This window comes from Salvelinus sp. IW2-2015, linkage group LG3, assembly GCF_002910315.2.
Source record: "Salvelinus sp. IW2-2015 linkage group LG3, ASM291031v2, whole genome shotgun sequence".
NCBI classification, from domain to species: Eukaryota; Metazoa; Chordata; class Actinopteri; order Salmoniformes; family Salmonidae; genus Salvelinus; species Salvelinus sp. IW2-2015.
Window position 1 is genome coordinate 31,275,754 of NC_036840.1, and position 14,595 is coordinate 31,290,348.

The 14,595-nt window shown below is 43.7% G+C and overlaps 1 protein-coding gene across 2 annotated transcripts; it reads right to left on the reverse strand.

Annotated features, from left to right (window-relative positions):
• Positions 1–6,378: 6,378 nt before the first annotated feature.
• Positions 6,379–11,466, reverse strand: LOC111954576 (perilipin-2). Of its 2 annotated transcripts, XM_023974425.2 has the most exons (9): positions 11,368–11,466; positions 11,015–11,046; positions 10,458–10,653; positions 9,909–9,991; positions 9,296–9,581; positions 8,521–8,705; positions 8,225–8,332; positions 7,743–8,033; positions 6,379–6,968 (listed from the first exon to the last, which is right to left on the reverse strand). In XM_023974425.2, exons 2-9 carry the CDS (start codon positions 11,042–11,044, stop codon positions 6,846–6,848), a joined length of 1,302 nt encoding a protein of 433 aa, XP_023830193.1. In that variant the 5' UTR covers positions 11,045–11,046; positions 11,368–11,466; the 3' UTR covers positions 6,379–6,845. The 2 variants fall into 2 exon arrangements, with proteins under 2 accessions (XP_023830193.1, XP_023830200.1); XM_023974432.2 differs by lacking the exon at positions 6,379–6,968 and having other exon boundaries at positions 7,268–8,033.
• Positions 11,467–14,595: the final 3,129 nt, after the last annotated feature.

Genomic DNA, 14,595 nt, shown 5'->3' on the forward strand with positions numbered 1-14,595 from the left:
TGTAGGTAAAAAATATATATTTTTAAATGGCCCCCTCCATGAATGAAAAAACATCCCTAAGTATCAACAGAGTAGGGGTCCTGTGGGATTGGGCTGTGCTTTTCTCCGTTCTTCAGGCATGCTTATGTAACCGGTGTRAAATGGCTGGCTAGTTAGTGGTGCGTGCTAGTGGCTTTTCAATCAGTGACGTCACTCTCACTGAGACCTTGAAGTAGTTGTGTTTCCCTTGCTCTGCGGCTTTTGTGGAGCGATTGGTAAGATGCTTTGAGGGTGACTGTTGTCGACGTGTGCAGGAGGTCCCGGTTCAGGCCCTGGTTGGAGTGAGGAGAGGGTCCCTGGTTCAGGCCTGGTTGGAGCAGGAGAGGTCCCTGGTTCAGGTCCTGGTTGAGCAAGGAAAGGTCCCTGGTTCAGGCCCTGGTTGGAGCAAGGAGAGGTCCCTGGTTCGGGCCTGGTTGGGCGAGGAGGGCGGGTTGGGGCGAGGAGCGGGCCCTGGTGCGTCCCGGGTTTGGGTGAGGAGAGGGCCCTGGTGGGTGAGTACAGGGCCTCGGTTGGGACGAGGAGAGGTCCCTGGTTCGGGCCCTGGTTGGGGTGAGGAGAGGTCCCTGGTTCGGGGCCTGGTTGGGGTGAGGAGAGGTTCTGGTTCGGGCCCTGGTTGGGGTGAGGAGAGGTCCCTGGTTGGGGTGAGGAGAGGTCCCTGGTTCGGGCCCTGGTTGGGTGAGGAGAGGCCCTGGTTCGGGCCCTGGTTGTGAGGAGAGGTCCCTGTTCGGGCCCTGGTTGGGGTGAGGAGAGGTCCCTGGTTCGGGCCCTGGTTGGGGGAGGAGAGTACCCTGGTTCGGCCCTGGTTGGGGAGAGGAGAGTACCCTGGTTCGGCCCTGGTTGGGGCGAGGAGAGACCCCTGGTCCGGCCTGGTGGGGGTGTGGACAGGGCCCTGGTTGGGCGAGGGAAGTCCCTGGTTGGGGTGAGGGGAGGGCCCTGGTTGGTGCGAGGACAGGGCCTGGTGCGGCCCTGGTGGAGCCGAGACAGGGCCGTGGTTGGGGCAGGAGGGCCCTGGTGCGGGCGAGAGGAGGGCCCTGGTGAGGGCCCTGGTTGGGGCGCGGAGAGAGATGGAAGCTGTTCTACTTATTATTCTCAACCTCTCAGACAGCATCTATTCTCAACCTGACCCTTACTGACCTGGAGGAGTGTGAGCAGTCTGTCTCTGTCTCTGACCCTGAGCATCTGAAGACACTGCTGCAGCATCATAGACATCCTGGGCACCTTAAAGAAGGTAARGATCCCTCAGGTGATCTACTTGAACTTCACCTCTGTGGTAAATGCTTGTGGGGGATTCTCCTGAAAGAGAACAGCTTTAGTAAGCCGGTTGGATTCTCTCTTTTTTCCAGATGTTCTCTTCTACGACTCTGATACCATCCTGTCCACATTGTTCCTCCTCGTTCCCTCACTGGAGTCTAAACCGACCCAGAGAGGTGGAGGAAAAGGCAGGGTGAAGACGGAGTGATGTGACGACAGAAGGAAGGAAAACAAGGCTGAAAGACAGAAAGAATTGGAGCATGGCGAGGAGGGACAGCAAGAAGTCAGCGGGGAAGATGAAGACACCAATGAGGAAAGTGATGAGGACACTAAAAGACTGGAAGAGGCTGGGAACTCTGGGCAGCAGAAACGGCCATCAGGGGCCGTCAATGGTATTGAGATTAAGGACAGAATATTTTGCATAGATACACTGAGTATACAAAACATTTAAGAACACCTGACTGACCAGGTGAATCTTATTGATGTCACTTGTTAAATCCACTTCCATCACTGTAGATAAAGGGGAGGAGACAGGTTAAAGAAGGATTTTTAAGCCTTGAGACAATTGAGACATGGATTGTGTATGTGTGCCATTCAGAGGGTGAATGGGCAAGACAAAATATTTAAGTGCCTTTGAACGGGGTATGGCAGTAGATGCCAGGCACACTGGTTTGTGTCAAGAACTGCAATGCTGCTGGGTTTTTCACACGCAACAGTTTCCTGTGTGTATCAAGAATGGTCCACCACCCAAAGGACATCTGGCCAACTTGACATACCTGTGGGAAGCATTGGATGTGTTCCTAATGTTTGGTATGCACAGTACTCTATACATGGTCTCCTGAGTTTAAGTTTGGTAACTTTTTTGAGAAGCAGGGTCTAGGTTTGACTACCGCCTATCTTACAATAACATTGTAAAGTAACTTATCCCACCTTTTTGCTTTTTTGTTGTTATTGAATTTCTCACTCTACTCCGTAACTCAATTTAGTGGACAGTTTCTATAACTGCACAACAGATTTCTGCATATTTAAAATGTTAAAAAGATTATCGTCTCATCAGCTGCTGATGACAATCTGCAATGGAACGTTGAACTCAGCAATTTCACTCTCCTGTGTTTTGTACCTGCAGGACAAGCTAAAGCCGAGCCCCCACAGCCGAGCCCCCACAGTCCCAGTGTCAATTCTCTGACAGGCGTGAGACCACCCTCCAAGAGCATGTCAGGAAGAACCATCCGAATGAGGACAGCAGGATCCTGGGCTCTGGAGAAGCTGGAGCTGAGAACAACTCCCTGCCTGTCAGTGAGACAGAGAACTCCTAAGTCAAGAAGACCAGGGAGAACAGGTACATTTGTTCCCAGTGTGGGAAGGGTCACAAAAACKAATCTGACCTGAGACGACATGAAACAGTTCACTCTGAGGCAAAGCCGTTCCATTGTGACCMGTGTGAGAAGAAATTTCATTCAAATGTGGCTCTGAAATAGCACCGTCGAGTTCACACTGGAGAAAGGCCATACGTTTGCTCACATTGTGGCAGGGGCTTTAGGAACACGGAAGTCTTGAAATCACATGTACGCACTCACACTGGGGAGCGACCTTTTGTCTGTTCCATCTGTGKGAAGGGATGAAACCAACAGCGAATACTAGTAGGTCACCTCAGGTGGCATAGAGGGGAGAAACCGTTCTCGTGTACCGTTTTTGGAAATATTGTTTCGTACCTTAGGTGCCTTGTTGGTGCACTGACTAACACACACGGATGAACGCCCCAAAATCTGTGAGCATTGTGGGAAGAGGTTTTAGAAGAGCTTGCGATCTCACAGTACATCGGCAGATCCACACAGGCGAGCGGCCGTTCTCCTGCACAGAGTGTGACAAATGCTTCACCTCCCACAGCGACCTTAGCAGACACAAGCGAATTCAAACAGGAGAGAAACCTTACAAGTGTAGAATGTGCAGTAAGAGGTTCACTGAAAGTGGCAACCTGAAAGTATACCAGCGGGTTCATCGGGAAAAAGCCACATTTACAGGTTTYAGTGAGTAATATCAGTACGGTCCACCACCAGTCACCAAGTGTGGCAAGAAAGACAGACAAACACACATTATATTGGGGATTTTTTTTTCTCCCGTTTATAACATAATTGTTATTTCATAATAACAAATGATTGACTTGCATCGTAATATGATCTTTCTCGTAATAATAAGGTAATTGGTTATTTTGTTTCTCCAAGTGGCAGCTTTTCGACACCGTATATTAGGTAATCACACAAATATTAATTGAATCCTGCCCACTAACAGTCACCGACATGAAAGCTAGTCAGTCAGGGAGTGTCGAACATTTGAAAACGGATTGCTACAGGAGTACAGGGCATTGTGCKCTATAGGACTCTACAGAACTCTACGGTGGTGAAGATAAAGGGATGCTCGCTAGAATTATAGTTTGACCACGGAACGTGACTTGACATAACCACCTTATCATATACAGTTGAAGTCGGAAGTTTACATACACTTAGGTTGGAGTCATTAAAACTTGTTTTTCAACCACTCCACAAATTTCTTGTTAACAAACTATAGTTTTGGCAAGTCAGTTAGGACATCTACTTTGTGCATGACACAAKWMATTTTTCCAACAATTGTTTACAGACAGATTATTTCACTTATAATTCACTGTATCACAATTCCAGTGGGTCASAAATTTACATACACTAAGTTGACTGTGCCTTTAAACAGCTTGGAAAATTYCAGAAAATTATGTCATGGCTTTAGAAGCTTCTGATAGGCTAATTGACATCATTTGAGTCAATTGGAGGTGTACCTGTGGATGCATTTCGTGCCTCTTTGATTGACATCACAGGAAAATCAAAAGAAATCAGCCAAGACCTTGTAGACCTCAACAAGTCTGGTTCATCCTTGGGAGCAATTTCCAAACGCCTGAAGGTACCACGTTCATCTGTACAAACAATAGTACGCAAGTATAAACACCATGGGACCACGCAGCTGTCATACCGCTCAGGAAGGAGATGCGTTCTGTCTCCTAGAGATGAAAATACTTTGGTGCGAATAGTGTGAATCAATCCCAGAACAACAGCAAAGGACCCTTGTGAAGATTCTGGAGGAAACAGGTACAAAAGTATCTATATCCACAGTAAAAGAGTCCTATATCGACATAACCTGAAAGGCCGCTCAGCTAGGAAGAAGCCACTGCTCCAAACCCACCATAAAAAAGCCAAGACTACGGTTTGCAACTGCACATGGGACAAAGATTGTACTTTTTGGAGAAATGTCCTCTGGTCTGATAAAAAAACAATAGAACTTTTGGCCATAATGACCATCGTTATGTTTGGAGGGAAAAGGCGGAGGCTTGCAGCTGAAGAACACCATCCCAACCGTGAAGCACGGGGATGGCAGCATCATGTTGTGGGGGTGCTTTGCTGCAGGAGGGAGTGGTGCACTTCACAAAAATAGATGGCATCATGAGGGGGTAAAATTATGTGGATATATTGAAGCAACATCTCAAGACCATCAGTCAGGAAGTTAAAGCTTGGTCACAAATGTGTCTTCCAAATGAACAATGACCCCAAGCATACTTCCAAAATTGTGGCAAAAAGGCTTAAGGACAACAAAGTCAAGGTATTGGAGTGGCCATCACAAAGCCCTGACCTCAATCCTATAGTAAATTTGTGGGCAGAACTGAAAAAGCATGTGCGAGCAAGGAGGCCTACAAACCTGACACCAGCTCTGTCAGGCGGAATGGGCCAAAATTCACCCAACTTATTGTGGGAAGCTGGTGGAAGGCTATTCTGAAACCTTTGACCCAAGTCAAACAATTTAAAGGCAATGCTACCAAATACTAATTGAGTGTATGTAAACGTCTGACCCACTGGGAATGTGATGAAAGAAATAAAAGATGAAAGAAATCATTCTCTCTTCTATTATTCTGACATTTTACATCCTTAAAATAAAGTGGTGATCCTAACTGACCAAAGACAGACAACTGTTACTAGGATTAAATGTCAGGAATTGTGAAAAACTGAGTTTAAATGTATTTGGCTAAGGTGTATGTCAACTTCCGACTTCAACTGTATCTATACTTCTTCTCTTATCAAATCAACGGGTACACCTGCTCCCAGTGTGGGAAGGGTTTCAGAAACCACTGTGACCTGAGACGACATGACATGAAAGTGTTCACTCTGAAGCCAGGCAGTTCCTTTGCAACTAGTGTGAGAAGAGATTCACACTGGAGAAAGGCCGTATGTTTGCTCACATTGTGGCAGGGGCTTTGGGACTAAAGCAGTTTTGCAATCACATGTACGCACACACCCCGGGGAGAGACATTTTATCTGTTCCATCTGTGGGAAGGGATTTACACAGTCGAATATACTGACATTACACCTCAGGGTGCACAGAGGGGAGAAAACGTGCTTATGTAGCGTTTGTGAAATGACCTTTTACATCTCGGGTCACTTAATGGTACACATGAGAAAACACACAGGTGAATGGCCCTACAGCTGTGAACATTGTGGGAAGAGGTTCAGCGTACCATGAATGCTCRCACAGTATCTGCGGAGTCACACAGGCCGCAGCAAGCTGTATGAAAAACGTTTTTTCTCCAACCGCGGCATTAGAAACCACATGAGAACTCATACAGGGGAGAAACTTTATCAGTGTATAAAGTGTGGCAAGAGATTCACTGAAAGCGGCAACCTGAAAATACACCAGCGACTTCATTGAGATTAAGTCTCAATGTTGTCAAAAAGGTCTTGAGGGATGTTGTGCTCTACAGTTTTTGCCATATGTCATTAAGACTTGATCGGAAGTCATGTTAAGGATTCCTGGCAATGCTTTTGTAGAGATTTTGTGTAAATGACTATTCCTTGTTAGACATTGTCATGAAGGCGTTATGAGCATTATGTCAAATAAAGTGGTCCCAGCTTTTCTTTAGTTTTGTAAGTGTCTTTACTGAATAAAGAACGGATCATTGAAACACAACCACACACAGGTTACATTTACTCCTAAATGATCTGCAACTGAGAATGATGTATTCTTGTTAGTCTGTATCCCACTGTCTTCCATTATATTCAGCAAAGGACACCATGGTTACTGTATAGSTGCAATGTTTATTTAAAGGCTCACACACCTGCCATGAAAATACGCTGGGAACGTGGCCACCTTCTGTGCCTTGTAGTTTTTAAACGGTTTAGTGCAAGAAGTACAAAAATGAAAAACGCTGTCATTAAGGCATCAGTAGATAATCCACAAAAATGGTATCTTAAATGACTGCGCTCATGGATTCTATGATATCTTGAATCCCATTCAAAACTGTATTTTTTTTCACAGCGAATAAATATTTTTTCATTCCACAACAGAACAGACCTTTGTTCAAATCCATGTGTATTTAATACCTACATATTTAAATACATAGTGTATTTTCAAATACAGTGTCCAAATCAACTACTATGAATGTCTACCAATGGTATTTCAAAAATATTAGAATCTATTTTCAAATATAACTAAGCATTACAGACAGATGATCTGTGGACATTTTATTTATCTGACAATGCAGGTTATTGGTGGGCAAGGGGAGCTGATAGGGGTTCGTTGCTGTTGGACTCATCTGACATGCCATCGTCCTCAACTGAGGAGAGGTCAGGTTCCGAGGCCAAGTCTGAGAAGGTGAAGTCTGGTACCTGCCAATGGAAAATGCAACTAAGTCCAACAAATAAAACAGCCTAATGGTATGTTCTTAAGACTACAAATAAATACAGGGAGGGTTGCATCATTCTTGCAAAACCTAGTCCTGGAAAAGCATACCACTACTGTTCAGTTAGTTTAATCACTCAACTCCATATCCAAGATATCTCAATGCATTACACACACAATTCACTGAAGCGGAAGATGGGTGTGACAATGTATAAAAACACCAAATTCCATTTTCTCATGCTTTCAAACCGGCTTATTTTCAAGGCAGCAAGGCAACACACAGATGAAATATTAACCTATTTATTAAGACTTGTATAAAGATGAAAGCATACATGGTTATGCGTTAACATGAGTCTATAACTACTATATGGCAAGTTATGGATACAGGATATAGGATATAAAGTGATGTCAAAAACAACCGTATCAAAAGCACTGTGCTGCATAAGACAAGGCATGGGCAAATGTAGCTAGATTATTGAGCACACACGGAGCAAAGTTCAGTCAGAATGCCTAAACATTGTCAAACAGTATGTCAACATTTATTCATCAACATGCTGAATAAATGCAGGCTCATTAGTGTGACTATCAGGGATGTTTGATGAAGGAATAATACTATGGGATATGATAGAAAGTCGTTAAACAGGCAGCTAGTGCTTAGAGTCCATGGATTTCATCTCCACCTCTGCGGGGGCTGGTGTCTTCTGGGACGGGGAAGATGCAGCGGTGTGGGGTGGGGCCAGCCGGGGGTAAAAGGGACCTACCAGCCAGTTGAGGGGCGTGTTGTTCACCAGGTAGTCCATGACGTCATCCAGCGACTCCTTCATCTTGTTCAGATGGGCCTTGCTGCTGGCTAGAACGCCATCCGACAGGTCCCCGAACACCGACGCTTTGCTGAAGCTGGAGTAGATTTGCGAGGCAGAGTGGCTAAGGGACAGCGCCTCCTCCTGGATGTTCTGTGGAAGGCCCTGCAGACCAGAGACTAGCGCCAGGCACGTTGTCTGCAGCTGCTGAGTGAGGGAGCGAGCCATCGCCAGGGTCCTCGACTCTATGTTCTGGGGGAGAAATGAGGAAGTCCGTTTAATGAATCTGTATCTTCACATTAAAATAGCCTTTCCCCAATGATTAGCCAAATAAAATAACTGAAATATGCAATTTAGATGCAACCTGCCAGAGGGTAGATGTACAATCTGACTTGGCTAAAATAGTATTTTATGAGGACTGCTCTTTGGAACGTGATCATTACCTCTGCCTCATTGCCATCTCCTTCATTAGACTTCCACTCGACCAGGGAGCTCAGTTTGCCTTTCACCTTCTGGTTAGCTCCGTCAATATTCTTTCTGGCGTAATCAATCTAAAAGGGTTGAAAATAAAATAATAGATTAAAAAAAATCTGTCTCATTCTCTCAGTATAAAACGAGTCTCATGAGATCTATAGGATCTTCATTTTCAATCATTTGAAAGAAAGGTCATCTCATCTGAATATGTCCACATTCTATGGACAATAAAAGTTCTCGATTTCCACAATTTGATGTCACTCACCAGGTCCACAGTGTGGTTGAGCTGTGAGATGGACTCCTGGCTGCGCTGCTTGGTGTCTTTGACCTGGGCCAGGGCCTTGTGGTACGCTCTCTTACGCAGCTTGGTAGACAGAGAGCCCAGACGGACATAGTAGTTAGGTGCATCCTTGGCCACGTCGAACCCTTTCACCGTTTTAGCCTCCATTTCTGTCCAGATGAAAAGAGGAACATGAAATAAAGCATTGCGTTACTTTGAGAGTTTTGTGTAAAAAACATCAAGCGCCTTATAAAATCATTATTGTAATCATCGTAAATGCTGACCTTGTATRGGTTTAGAAGTTAGCATGCGTATTGAATGTTTTCACACATTCTAGGAAATGGATTTATGAGTAGTTCACTTTCTAACACAGAGTCCATTGACAACATTTATGTTTTGGATTGTAGGAAAACATTGTGTACAGGATTATGCCTCTTTATATCTGTACTCCAAACCAAGATAATTCAGCCCCCCAAAAAACAGACCTTTCCCTCATTTGGTCATTAGAAAACATGGACGCCTCTGAACAAGTTTATTATCTGTGATCATGACCGAAGCCGAATAAGCTCCCCTTTTGCTGGAAAATGTATGAATTTAGATGTGGTTGTTTAACCTAATTTAGTTGAATGTACTGATTGTAAGTCACTCTGGAGAAGAGTGCCTGCTAAATATCACCAGCATAGCTCAATTGTATCAATGACTGATCCTAATGCTCGGGTTGTCAGCCCACTGAGCCACAAGTTAGAAGCCTGACACTCACCCAGCTCGTCCTCAGTGCGAGGCAGGTACTGGTCCACCAAGCGCTCGGAGGTGGTGAGGGCCGTGTCCATTCCACTGCTGACCATCTGGGCCATGCGGCTCTCCATCACCGTGTTTACGCTACCACTGACCGCAGCCCGGGTCATCTGCATACTGTCCTGCACAGCGCCCCTAGTCCGGTCCACCGCGCTAGTCAAGGTGTGGGACACACTGTCCTTGGCCCCCGTGACGGTGACAGACATCACGTCTTTGACACCGGTCACTGCATCCTTGGTGTTGGCAACAATCTAAACAGGAAGAATTGGATTGAGAGAAAAGAAATAAGGTAATTTTTTAGTTATCCTTCATTTAAAAAGTGAAGTCACATCGAGGTTGACATCTGATTTTCAAGTGAGCCCTGTGCTTTAAATGACCGCTAACTGACTAGACACTTATTTACGACACAGGGAGAGCCAGATCCAAATGGGTGACCCGTTTGTCACCCAGGGTACGAGTCATTACTCCTCTCTCTACGGTTGGCCTCCCTGACTGGCATGTGCTTGATTCGTTGTGAAGTGTGTTGTCGCGATGCCAGTCAGTGCTAAGTAAAGACTGGGCAGCGAGTCATCACATACCTGCTCAGAAGGCTGGTGTAGGATTGGCAAGGTCTTCTCAATCTTATCCAAACCTTTACAGGCCAGGTCATTGGCCATGGCAACTGGGGTCAGAAAAAGGCAGAAAATAATGAGCTAAATGTATCACATTCAAGGTTGGGAAGGGAGAGTAATAATTTGTATCACTACACAGGAATACATACTCAAAAAAAGTCTTACTGCTTCAAGGCAAGGCCTTACACATTACTGGGTAAAAGGTCATGTTGTTGAGCAACAGCTCAGAGATGACTGGCCAGACTTCATGCTCCTTACAAATTTATTAGGAAGTCGGACTCAATCTTCTCATCGTCACAAAAGGCTTGGCAGTTCACCTCAGTGTTAGTAATAAGCATGTGCTTAAAATATTATGCTAAAAATGCAATTCTGGCATCTCACAATAGTGTATTTTTTCCCGTTTTTTTAGGTCTCCGGATTTTACCAATGAATCAAACAGATGAAACTCAATATGTAGGTCTACATTAGTGAAAGTATACCAGGTTGCTATAGATTTGGAGATGGCTAGATTCTTACTTTGTGGCTCCAGCTTGCCGATGATCGGCGCTGCACCAGTGAGGGCCACAGTGGTGATGGTTCGCACCCCCAGCTCGGCCACCTCACACATGGACTTGAGGTAGGGGTGGTTATCCTTGGTGGTGCAGTAGGCACTGGACACCATGTCATAGGTGGAGCTCACCAAGGGGAGGCTGGCCACCCTCTCAACCACATTCTGGTGACAGTTGAAAATGGATGTTAGAACACTCGGTCAACAAAATATCTCAAGTACAAACAAATACTAGGTTACAGGTTGCTAAGGAGGTTAGGATGAGCAACCCAAATCATATCAACTGGAGGCAATTAGCGAAATAATGATTGTGAATCCATGTCTGGGACACTGGTCCTGCCTACAGTAGTATAGTGTAAAACGGTGTAAATTGCTAGGATTTTTCACAATACTGGACAAGAAAACACCGAATCAATAAAAAAAAGTAATTATCAATGCCACTTGAACATGTTAGTTATTTGACTTTGTGTATGTTATATTCTGCTCTCATGTTTCATTTTTAGATACTTTAGTCCCAAAGTCAAACCTGATTATTGACGACTTCAACTGACTCCATGTCTGCAAACATAAACAAGAGGAGAAAAGTAAATGTTATACAAAATAAATCAGTCGTTTCATTAAAAAGATAAAAAGAGAACTAGTTCATTATTTTCTGCTGACTAGACGAATTAAACTATCTACCTCTGTATGTTCTGACCTACCCCACGACAGCATACACATTAGTGCAAGTGATATTGATTGATACAGTATAGCAAAGGTTACAGCAGCGCAGTCAAAATCGAAAGATGAACTCTCACGTTCAAACAGTTTTCCACAAAACACAACCACCGTCACTCATAAGCAGCCTATATAATAAAAAAAAWTGAAAAATGTACCTACCAAACCTGTTGGTTAACTTTGGTAAATGATGTTCCCAGCAGTATAGTAACTCACTCTATATCAGGTTTGATTTGACAGTGAACAGACAGCGTCCRTATTTATAATATCTGCTTCTCGCGAGATATTGCTCATAACTTGACGTGGACGCCACTAAAAAATCTAGGGCAAAGGTAACGGGCACGAATTGTCCTGCATCACTTGAGAGTAAATGMTGTCAGACATACATTGTATGTGCTTTGTACTTGATAGTCAACATCTAGTGGATATCCCATAGTGATATGGTCTATTTATTTCAGTGCATACAATGTCATAACTTTCTGCTGTTTGGATTCTATTCTATGCTGGTTATGTTCAGAGAATATCTTTGAATCGTGGTCCCTAAAAGTAGGTGCTGRCCATTTGGATTACATCCCGAGCAAAAAGTCCCCAGGATTCCATAGACTGACCAGCTATTGAACCTGGATTTTACAGTACTTGAGTCTTTACAGTCAGGGGTGTCCGAATAATGGATACTTTTATCAAAACATTTAGGTTGTATGGTACAGTCATTGGGCCCTGGACAGTGTGCCTATAATTACAATGCCTGTAATTAAGTGTAATTCATCTTTAGGCTGAATCATCATGCCATGTGATTTTGAAATACTCAATACTTTGGTGTTACTCAATGAACTATTCCCCAGTTGGCTATTATTTTTGGCCATGCTCAAACGTCTGGTTTAAATAGATATTGAACTAAGATACTGATATTTTCTACATAACTGACCTAAACCCCATTTCCTTTGCCTTTTATAGTTATAAGCAGGAAGTAGTGGTAAAATAGGATACATTCTGAACACCATGGGTAAATAGGTGGGCATAAATAAATCTCCCCCAAAATGTAACCTTTATTTAACTAGGCAAGTCAGTTAARAACAAATTCTTATTTACAATGACTGCCTACACCGGCCAAACACGGACGACACTGGGCCAGTTGTGCGCCACCCTATGGGACTCCCAATCACGGCCGGTTGTGATACAGTCTGGATTCGAACCAGGGTGTCTGTAGTGATGCCTCTAGCACGGAGATGCAGTGCCTTAGACCGCTGTGCCCTTCGGGAGCCCAAATGATCTATAGTAATAGGTGGTTAACCCTATTCACAACATAAAAAAGTGGGTAAAAACAAAGTTTACACTCCACTACGTCACTGGTTATAAAATGTAGGCTAGAACCTTCCAATGACTAAGTGACGTTTGTGATTACTACGCTGTACTGGTGTGAACTATGATACGATCACATAGTGTATTATAATCCAGAATGGATCATCATATAATTTGAATTGCCCAGCATGATGTGATGACAAGCAAAGTACAACCTATGAATCAAGAACAAACAATGAATGTCATCACTTTTTTTATTCACTTTGTGATGTCACCATTGTACTAGCAGTTACTGATGTCTTGAATCTTATACTATAGGTGCTCTAGACCTATACATATCATAGACAATAAGCGATATTTGCATTTGGAAATATTAGGAAAGTCTAACGCAGCTTTAACTAATCAACAAGTTGAAGTTGTCTAGCAGCAATGCATAATCAATGTGTAGCTTTGTGTTTTTGTCACATTGGGTTTTGTCATTAGGCCTAGGCTATGTCTAGCATGTGACATGAGAAACTGACAAGATGATGTGGTAGGTTTTGTAATCCAACTTTATATAAATGTTTACTCAATGTTGATTGATAGTGAAAGCAGCTCCAATGGCCCGTTAAGTGTTATCAAAGTTCAATGTCCTATTTTGACTTCCTGTCATGCCACAGCTTTACAGTTTAGTTATCTCTCTCTCTCTCTCTCTCTCTCTCYCTCTCTCTCTCTCTCTCTCTCTCTCTCTCCCTCTCTCTCTCTCTCTCAATGTGATTCAATCATGTAATATGAAACCAAGAAGGTAGTACGATTGTGATTGTGTTGATAATGTAAGAAACAGGATATGGCTGCCTCTGTGTGGACTTTTTGAGACATTGCAGGCTAAAATTGGAAATGCTTTTGGATTAGGGTCCACTCACTACGTACTATATTATGGGCCTTATGCCCAGCGATGCATTAATGGCATAATGTAATTTATTTAATATAGGTTGAGGTCACTATGACAAATCCACAGAAATATAATGATTACAGCCCAAATATCAATGTCATAAAGTCTGTCACGTCCAAAGAATTTGTTCCAATTCTATGATCACACTCGTGGAACAAGCCTAATTATGACACAAACAATAGCACAATCTCGAATATTAAATTGCAAGCTTGGAATCATTATTCTTTCAAAACACGAAACTGTTATTAAAAATGCAATAATATATCTGGAGCTTCGAGTCAACATACCGACACCATGGCAATCCAATGTATGTGCCAGATATGCACCTGCGGGTAGGTACCAATATCCCGACCGACCGGTGCACTCACCCAGCGCTTTCAGCTGCAGTCAACTGCTTTTTTTGGCTAGGAAAAGGTAACAGATGGACAGCACTGCAACTACGACACGGCCTAGGCCATGGAGATCGCACACTGACTCAAAATCTGCAAGCAACATGTCTCATAGCCTATTCTCACTAGTAGTCTACACTGACTGTACAAAACATTAGGGTAACACCTTCTTAATGTTRAGATGCACCCCCCTTTGCCCTCAGAACAGCCTCAATTCGTCGGAGCRTGGATTCTACAAGGTGTCGGGTGCTGGCCCATGTTGACTCCAATGCTTCCCACAGTTGTGTCAAATTGTCTGGATGTACTTTGGGTGGTGGACCATTCTTGATACACACGGGAAACTGTTGAGCGTGAAAAACCCAACAGCGTTGCAGTTTTTGACACAAACCGGTGCGCCTGGCACCTAGTACCATACCCCGTTCAAAGGCACTTAAATATTTTGTCTTGCCCATTCACCCTCTGAATGGCACACATACACAATCCATGTCTCAAGGTTTAAACATCCTTCTTTAATCTGTCTCCGCCCCTTAATCTACACTGATTGAAGTGACATCAATAAGGGATCATAGCCTTCACTTTGATTTACCTGGTTAGGCTATGTCATGGAAAGTGCAGGGGTTCCTAATGTTTTGTACCGTCAGTGTATTTCAATCATTAATTTCCAATTGGAGTGAACATGGAATGACCTATATATCTGCTGTTCATTCATTTAAATGTAACTATTTTTGTTTACTAAAAGTAGCTGGACTTTATGTAATCCATTCCAGCACG